Here is a 9516-nt window from a genome sequence, read left to right on the forward strand (position 1 = left end):
AAATTTAAAATGATCGTTAAAAGCGTGGTCGATGGGAATTTCGCAAGTGTAACGTCTGTTTGTCTGTGGCTGAACAGTTCGCGCAAAGGCTTTGTGCCACAAGCCGATATAGGCCGAGACAATCTCGGCAGTCTTCTAACGAGCGTGCTTGTAAAATAAGAAGTTGAGAAGTACGGGTGAGAGCACTACACTGGGTTACCAAGATTTAGGAGGAGGAGATATTACCGGAGGAGCGTTTGGAAGGTATCGTGTGTCCCATCTACAAAAAGGGCGACATACTGAATTGCGGTAACTACTGCGCGATCACACTACTGAGCGCTGCTTACAAGGTGCTCTCTCAACTTTGATGCTGCCATCTATCACCAATAGCAAGAGAGTTTGTGGAGCAATATCCTCGGCAATATCAGTCTGGATTCATGGGTGAACGCACTACAACGGACCAAATGCCAAATGTGGAGCCTCGTAGCCGTGCGGTTAGGGTCACCAAGCTTATAATCGCACCATGCTATGGGGTGAGGGTTCAATTCCCGCTTCGGGTGTTGAAACTTTTTATGAGAATAGTTTCTTCCCCGTTTCCACTGGTGCATGCTCCGTTGTCCGTTGTCTAATGTTAAGTTTAAAACAGTCTGTACAGCCGAAAGCTGAAGACGTTGTCCGTGTCTTTAATGGTCGCTATCTATCAGGTACTGCAGAAATTCCGTGACTACAACGTGCCCACTAATCACACGTTCATCAATTTTAAATTGGCTTAGATACTACACAATCGATCGAGATCAGCTATGGCAGATTATGCACGAATGCGGGTTCCCGGATAAACTGGTGACGATGGATCGAATGATGTGCGTAGTTGGAGAATCAGGGACACTCTCGAGTCCCTTGGAAGCTCGCAGAGAGTTACGGTAAGGCAATGGTCATTCGTGCTTGGTGATAAACATCGGCTTAGAAGGTGTAATAAAAAGATCGGGGATAATCAGTGGTATGATTTTTTCAACTTTGCTTAGTAAAATATCACTTCATAATATTTCGGAATAAATAATTACACTCCTGGTTTAAGTGTTGGTGTGTTTTAATTGTTACCATCTTGACATCTCTGATTTATAATCAGAATTTGAAAAACAAATAAAACAATAAAAGTTAATAAATTGTATTCGGCCATCCACTTGTTTTCTTTGATTCGTTCCAGTTTGACTCTAATAAAAATGGGTTTTATGTACATTTTATACAAAAACAGAAATCAAATTACTTTATAACAATGGAAAAGACAAGAAGAAATCAACGTTTTACATAAGGCAAGAGAAGTATTGTATGACATAAAGGTCAAACGAATAGCTACGATTGAGCAGCGCGCTATCGCTGTTTGTATGTTTATTGTCGGATGTTAGATATTTTGTGCGCGAAAGGCTCTGGTTTTATTTATTTTCAAAAATTGGAAGTTTAACACATTAAAAATATAGCACGGATAAATGTTCTCTTTTTCTTTTCAGAAGGATAAATAGTTCTTATAAAAATGGTTTACAGGTTAAATTATGATTAGGAAGACACATTCCAGTAATCTATCTCTCACGCAACCTCCAATCGTTTTCGTTGTCAATCAGCTGGGTTACTTCTATAAGCAGAACATTTCCCTCCGCACATTTTGCACGTGTACACAATTTGAATTTATGGCTCGAAGAATCTTTCCTACCGTTGTGGTTGCAGGTCGTAGTACATACATCTACTATAGTTGTTGGGCTTGATGGTAATATTCGAATCAACACGACAAATTCCACATACTAGCATACGAACGAATGTGCTAAAATCTACTAACATAGTCACATAATAAGGCTTGTCTCGGTCTTGGTTTCTTTTTTTTTTTTTTCGGGGTTTGGTTGATGAAAGAGGGCAAGCCGAATTTGATCTGTCCTAACGAAGAAACATGAAGAATGAAAGGAGTTGAAGAATAGGGGCCCGATAATCTAGAAGTCTTCGTCCCATCCGGAAAGATCATCTGGTGGCGGACCGTCCGGGTCGGCTGGGTAATCGTCGAAGTTGGCGGTATCGACTACGCTCTGTACCTTGGGCAGAATCGGCGGGGGCAGGCTGCGATTCCGTAGACCTTCCCAGTAGAATCCATCGAACCATCTGGAATGAAGAGGAAAGGGTTTGTTATGTGAGGAAGTTGTGGTGGCGAAAGGGTGTGGTGAAGGCCTTACTTATGTTTTTGAATTTCGCTAATGCCACCTCGTTGGTATCCCAATCGTTCCGTTGGATTGTCGCGGCACAGTTTCTTGATGAGGGCACTGGCATTGCGGGTGATGTTCCGGGGGAACTCGATAGCGTCAATTCCCTTTAGAATGATGTTATAGGTGCGCATTGGATCGGCTCCGGTGAAGGGAGGAGTACCTGTGGGTAAGAATGTTCGAAAGGATTTATAAATGGCCATAGATTACGAGAATCTAACAGAATTCCAGTTATGGGTAATGGGTTTGCACGATAAAGGCTGTGTAACCCATTGGGGTCACTAGCCTACTTTGGTGCTACGTATGCTGCCAGCAGGGAAGGGGAGATTGTTTCTGCAAGCTTCAGCGTCTGTTCTCCAGGTTAGGTGCGGTTGAGTACCATGTACCATGGTCCTCCGGAAAGTTAAAGATACTGCGTGCCAGCCGTAGAGAAGATTTTCAACGGAAAGTCAACAACAGGATAATACGAGCCATGATCACTGGTAAAGACACCAGTGAACAAACAGGACTTGTGATTCGAAGCTCGGTACTTAGGACTGCCGATCTCTCGACTTCATCGGGAGCACTCGTATATTCACCGATCTATTGTAGGACCGCGGGTTTACCATCGTAGCACTGCAGGAGGTTTGTTGAACGGGATCCATGGTGCGAACGATTAGAGGTAATCGAGCTGTGAACAGCTATAACATATTGAAGTGAACTGGTTTAGGTCGGATTCGCCAAAAAGTGATGGTGCTCTACAGACACCATGAGCGTTAAAGGGTTAAAATAGCTTCCCTTGTCGTTACACCTGAAGATCACCGAAGCAGACAGAGTCAGAACTTCTCGTGGCGCTATAACGTGGACGCAAAATCTCTCGAGGCAGTGTTTTCAGACGAAGGCGAGTTCGATGAGCTCCAGAGGACTGCTGGGGTACAGTAAAAGCAGCTATAAACGGCGAAGCAGCTGGTAAGGATGGTATCGCAGTTGAACTCACCAAGATGGGCACAGAAAAATTGGCCACCTATCTACACCGGTTGATAGTCGCAATCTGGGCAATCGAACAGCTACCGGAGGAGTGGAAGAAAGGGGTAACCTCGGGGGTAACTGCCCTATTCACAAGAAAGGCGATCATTTGGAATGTGAGAACTTCAGAGCGATCACTATTTTGAGTGCTGCCTACTGTCTGGGATAGCTCCAGATCATCTTCTGTCGTCTGTCACCTAAAACGAATGAGTTCGTGGGAAGTTATCAAGCCGGCTTCATCGACGGGCGATCGACATCGGAACAGATCTTCGCCGTACGGCAAATCCTCCAGAAATGCCGACAGTATCGACCACACAGGGCTATGTACACCAAACGCTTTCAGCAATATTTTGCTGAATTTTGCCGTGCTGAAGGGTCGTTACTGGTGATCAGCAGAGTTTACTGAACAAATCAGCAAAATTTTGCTGAAAGTCAGCAAAATGTTTGCTGGAACTTTCAGCTCGGCAAAATTCAGCAAAGTTTTGCTGAAACCCTCAATCGATTTTTGGTGTGTGGAGAATCATGGACGGAAACGGCTTTTCTGGGAAGCTGATTAGACTTGATAAAAGCAAAGATGGACGGTGTGCAGAACTGCGTAAGGGTTTCGGGTGAACTATCCAGTTTATTTGAATCTCGCCGGGGACTGCGATAGGATGATGCACTATCATGCCTACTCTTCAACATCGCTCTAGAAGGTGTGATGCGACGAGCTGGTTTCAACAGCCGGGGAACGAATTTCACAAAATTCGGTCAATTTGTTTGCTTTGCGGGCGGCATGGACATTATCGCCATAACATTCAGAACGGTGGCAAAGCTGTACACCCGCCTCAAACGCGAAGCAGCAAAGGTCGGACTGGTGGTGAATGCCTCAAAAACAAAGTATATGCTGGTGGGCGGAACCAAACACGACCGGATCCGTCTGGGTAGTAATGTTACGATAGACGGGGATACCTTCTAGGTGGTAGAGGAATTCGTCTACCTCGGATCCTTACTGATGGCTGACAACAACGTGAGTCGTGAAATTCGAAGGCGCATCATCAGCGTAAGTCAGGCCTACTACTGGCTTCAGAAGAAGCTGCGGTCTGAAAAGATTCACTCACGCACCAAATGCATCTGTACAAAACGCTAATAAGACCGGTGGTCCTCTACGGACACGAGAAATGGACCATGCTCGAGGGGGATATACAAGCACTCGGAGTTTTAGAGCGACGCGTGCTAAGGACGATCTTCGGCGGTGTGCAGGAAAACGGTGTGTGGCAGAGAAGGATGAACCACGAGCTCGCTGCAATCGCCGGTGAACCCAGGACTGAGCGGTAGCCACAAATCAAGTATTGTTGATTATATCTTATCTAAAATGTGATGATGAGCAAAACAATGTATGTAACTTACCGGTTAAAAGTTCAAACATTAACACGCCTAGTGACCAATAGTCCGCACTGATGTCATGACCTCTGTTGAGGATCACTTCCGGTGCTACGTACTCCGGCGTTCCGCAGAATGTCCAGGTTTTACGTCCTGCGAATAATATAAGAGTTATAGTTCTCCAATCATGATTTTCCAAATGTTGAGCGTGATTCTACCTGATTGAAGCTTCTTGGCGAAACCGAAATCGACCAGTTTCACGTAGCCAGATACGTCCAACAGAAGGTTCTCCGGTTTCAAATCCCGATAGATGATGTTACGCGAGTGCAGATAATCGAACGCCTCCACTACACAGGCCGTGTAGAACCGTGTCGTTCCATCGTCGAAGTGTCCACGATCGCGCAGAATGGTCCACAGTTCACCGCCAAGGCAGCTCTCCATCAGCATATACAGATACTTACGATCCTTGAACGTCTTGAATAGTTTCACGATGAAGTCCGAGTTGGCCTCGCTCATGATTTCCTTTTCGGACATGATGTGCTGCTGCTGACGGGTCTCGACGATCTGCGACTTCTTCATCTGCTTCAGGGCAAACGATCGTGCCTTGTCCTGGGCCAGCTGCACCAACTCAACGCGTCCAAAGCCTCCCACGCCGAGCGTGGCGATCACGCGTAGATCCGATAGTCGAACATCCCGGAACTCCTCGTAGATCCTAGCGGAAATATTGTTTTTTTATTGAGCTGATCAAATCAGTTTTAAAGGCAGATATACTCACGACTCCTCATGTGAGAATGCTTTCGATTAGACACAAAATTACCATCCCAACAATTAAAAGCTCCAACCTATGCTCATCAGCGTCTTATACTTACTTCTTCCTTTCACTAACGGCGTCGTCGTTGTAGCGGTTCCTAATTTCATCCAGATTGGAGATCAGCTGGTTGAACGTGTCGCGATCGATGACCAAACAGGTGACTCCTTCGGGCGAGTCGCAAATAATGTTGGCCGTTCGCAAATCATCCCTGCGGTGAGTAAAAAAAAAATAATAACGTGTAGATTTAGAGAGCCCATCCGTCATAACGATTACCATCAACCAAGCTTACCCTTGCAGTGCTTTCTCGCCGAAGAAGTCGCCCTTGCCAAGGGTGCGGATGAACTTTTCCTCCTGGGTGTCCGGCTGTCGGATCGTCACGCGCACCTGACCCTTGGAGATGATGAAGAAGGTGTCGCCACGTGCCCCCTGGCGGATGATGTAGTCGCCCTTCTGGTAGTAGCACTCTTCCAGCACGTCGGAAATCTTGCCCAGGGTGTCCTCCGGGAGGTTTTTGAAGATCGGAACGCTGAAAGGAGGAGAAACAAGAATGTTAATTGGGTTTTTAAATTAAGAAAAATGTATCGATTTTTTGATTTTATACGAAAGAGCACCTTTTTCTGAACCACTATGATTTTTTTTCAGATTTTTAGAACTTTATTTTGATACCTAAAATCGATTTCAAAGAGATTTAAAAAAATCACCTTTTGACGGCTGGGTAACCGTTTGACAGCTCCGCTCAGTACAAAATGCGACGAGGGGTGATTCGACAAATCGCTCCCATACAAACTTCAAATTGATTTTTAAATTGGTTCCCGGGCACCAAAGTTCATGAAAATTTGGATTTCGGCTCAGTTTCGCATGCTGATTCAGAATATGGAATTATCTCAACACCGCTAAAGAAGCCAATTAGATTGAATCCAGCTCACGCATGACCAAATATTCCCATTTCAAATTGCTAAATATGACTAATTTTATTACTGTTTTATAGTGCACAAAATTGCCGACAAGAAATAGCAGGTTCAATTCGATAAATTGAACCGCAATTGGTGATAATCAATCAGTTGATCTCTTACGGTTGAACAAATGCTGCTGCATCAGCAGCCGTGCACATTCGTTGTATGGTGTTGTGAAAACATCTCTATCAATTGATGTCAATCATCCATCCAAGACCAATTTTTCATATTTACAAGACTACAATTGCGAACAACACGGCGCACTTTATCGACCACGGCAGCGGCATTGATTAATCAGTCACAATTGCACCACAAGATGAGGATCGGTGAATGATATGTAGCTACATATTCAGATTTTCAAACTCATTCAATCAAGTGATGATCACCCTCAGTCAGTCAGTGACCGAAACCAAGGTGATCCTCACGAACCGTTAGTGGGCACCTACCTATACCCGGCAGTAATTAATTATCTTCAATTTAAATTCTACCAAACCAAACAGAAGATTAGGGAGGTTAATTTGATATCCACTTAGATATGGTTGGATTGAGTCGATACTCATCATATGCGAAACCGCTAATTGAATTGCAAGCAGGTTGTGATTGAAGATCAATCGTGCAAAAAGGTATCTATAGACAACAAAAATTGTGGCGTAGACAGGAACAAAATACTATTTCTTGAGATTATGATGATCATTGATTGTTTATTATACTGGGACACGATTGGTTGGGCGTAGCGGTAAACGCCCTGTTATTCAGCAAGATTCATGGTCTTCGTATATTATAAATTAGCAACTGTAGACAGAGTGGGAGTTGTCTGTCTTGTGATTAGCCGTCTTCTGTTAAAGACTGCTTTCGGAAATGGTTTACATTAAACCGTATTTGTACTTTAACCATGCCGGTTAGACTACGGCCTGAGTGTCCTCTGCTGACGTAGAAGTCTCCATTCGACTCGGTCCATGGTCCAGCACTCTGCGAAGGGTCCACAAATCGTCCTCCACTTGATCGACCCACCTAGCTCACTGCGCACCACATCTTCTTGTGCTGGTCGGATTGCCCTTAAAATGACCCTTAAAATCTGGTTATTATCCGACATCCTGATGACGTGATCCCCCACCGTAGGCCTCCTGATGCGATTCGCAGTTCATTCGTCAAGTCCCGTCTTCCATTTGCACTGCGGCGTAGATGGTACGCCACACCTTCCGTTTGGAAACTCCAAGGGCGCGTTGGTCCTCTGGACGTATAGTCCATGCTTCGTGCCCATAGAGGACTACCAGTATATCAGCGTTTTGTAGACGGGTAACTTCGTGTGGCGACGAACTTTATTCGATCGTAGAGTTCTGCGGAGTCCAAAGTAAACTTGATCTCCTGCAACAATCGTCTCTGAATTTCTCTGCTGGTGTCATTGTCGGTGATCACCAGTGAGCCCAAGTATACGAATTCTCGAACCACCTCGATTTCATCACCATCGATAGAGATTCGGGATGGCGGGCGCGTTAAATCCTCTCTGTAGCCCTTTGCAACCATGTACTTTGTCTTCGACACATTAATGACTCAACCGATTCCCCTAGCTTCATACTTTAGTCGGATGTACGTTTCCGCCATCGTCTCAAATTTACGAGCTATAATATCAATATCATCAGCGAAATCAAGCACCTGAACGAACTTCGTGAAAATCGTACCACTCGTGTTTATCCCTGCTCTCCTAACCTTCTAAGCCGATGTTGAACAGCAAGCACGAAAGGCAATCACCTTGCCGTAACCCACTGCGAGATTCGAAGGGACTCGAGAGTGTCTCTGGTACTCGAACTACGCACATCACTCGATCCATTAGCCTTGATCAATCGTATCAATCGTTTATCCGGGAATCCGTATTTGTGCATAATCTGCCAGGAGATGTGTGGGCACGTTGTATTCGCGGTATTTCTGCAACACCTGGCGGATGGCGAACAACGTTGTAGCGCGTTCACCCGTGAATCTAGCCTGATATTTCCCACGAACTCTCTTGCAATCGGTGATAGACGGCGGCATAAGATTTGAGAGAGTATTTTGTAGGTAGCGCTCAGTTGTGTGATCACGCGGTAGTTCCAGCAGTTCAAGTAGTCGCCCTTTTTGTAGATGGGACACAGGAATCGAATCCATCCTCCTAAATCTTGGTAATGACCCAGTGTAAATATGACTTGAATATCGCACCTTAGAATTAGGTGTTCCAGGAAAACCCCTCCATTAACCTTCTTCGTGCATTAGCAGATGCTCACCACGATGGCGTAATCCTCGCTCAGCGTGCCAGTCTGGGTCATATTGACCCCAGTGCAGGACAGGATTAATTATTTTTTCACGCAGTTCAGTAAGAATTTTTTAGAGATTCCTCCGAGAACATTTTAAAGAATACAGTCCATGCACTACACTATAATTTTCTCCACTATTATCAGAATGTTTCCGAAATTTGCACAAGAACAGAATTCTTGCAGGATTTCCAAGAGTGATTTTAGCAAGAATTCCTCTAAAGATTCATCCTGGTTAAATGTATTCCTGTTCATGTGTTTCTGTGGATTCCTCCAGAAATTATGTCAGAAATTACTCCAGTCCAGGAATGTTCCTTGGGTCTTCTACAGGTACTTCTAAAGAAGTTTTTCAAAAGCAGAGATGTCAGATTATTTTTATCAAAAATCTGTATCAATACAGATTTTTCTGTATCGCCGAATTTGAGGGTATAGAAGACACCGAGAGTCCCAGATTTCAATAGAAACTAAAAAAATGTACTATTTTATGGCGATTTTTAATTTTTACTGGTATATACTTTTCTAAAAAATGTGGGAAAATTAACAAATTATCATAAATTATTTTTAGTTTAAGTAGCAATTTAAATACAAATCTTTAAATTTATTAAAATAACCTGCATATTATATGCTTTCTGGAGAAATCTGTATCACATTTTAAAAATCTGTATTTTTCTGTACTCTGTATCTTGTCTGTATAGAAGGTCAAAAATCTGTATAATACAGAATAATCTGTATATCTGGCATCTCTGCTCAAAAGCTTCATCTTGAAACTGGTTCCCAGGTTTTATCGAAAATGCGTCCAAAAATTTCTCCTAGGATACTTGCAGGGACTCGTTAGGAAATCCCCTCGAAGATTGCTTCAGAAGTTTGTGCAAATATGCCTTTAT

At 43.9% G+C, this 9516-nt stretch overlaps 1 protein-coding gene across 1 annotated transcript; it reads right to left on the bottom strand.

The window, feature by feature from the left end:
* Nucleotides 1-1048: 1048 nt before the first annotated feature.
* LOC115253917 (cGMP-dependent protein kinase, isozyme 2 forms cD5/T2-like) lies at nucleotides 1049-5955 on the bottom strand (the record flags this gene model as incomplete). The annotated part of the gene is made up of 6 exons (XM_062847969.1): nucleotides 1049-2121; nucleotides 2193-2382; nucleotides 4614-4739; nucleotides 4805-5298; nucleotides 5456-5605; nucleotides 5687-5955. Coding segments are annotated over 6 exons (1395 nt in total), but the record flags the coding sequence as incomplete, so codon positions are not given.
* Between the last annotated feature and the right edge of the window lie 3561 nt (nucleotides 5956-9516).

The sequence above is a fragment of the Aedes albopictus genome, chromosome 2 (genome assembly GCF_035046485.1).
Source record: "Aedes albopictus strain Foshan chromosome 2, AalbF5, whole genome shotgun sequence".
NCBI classification, from domain to species: domain Eukaryota; kingdom Metazoa; phylum Arthropoda; class Insecta; order Diptera; family Culicidae; genus Aedes; species Aedes albopictus.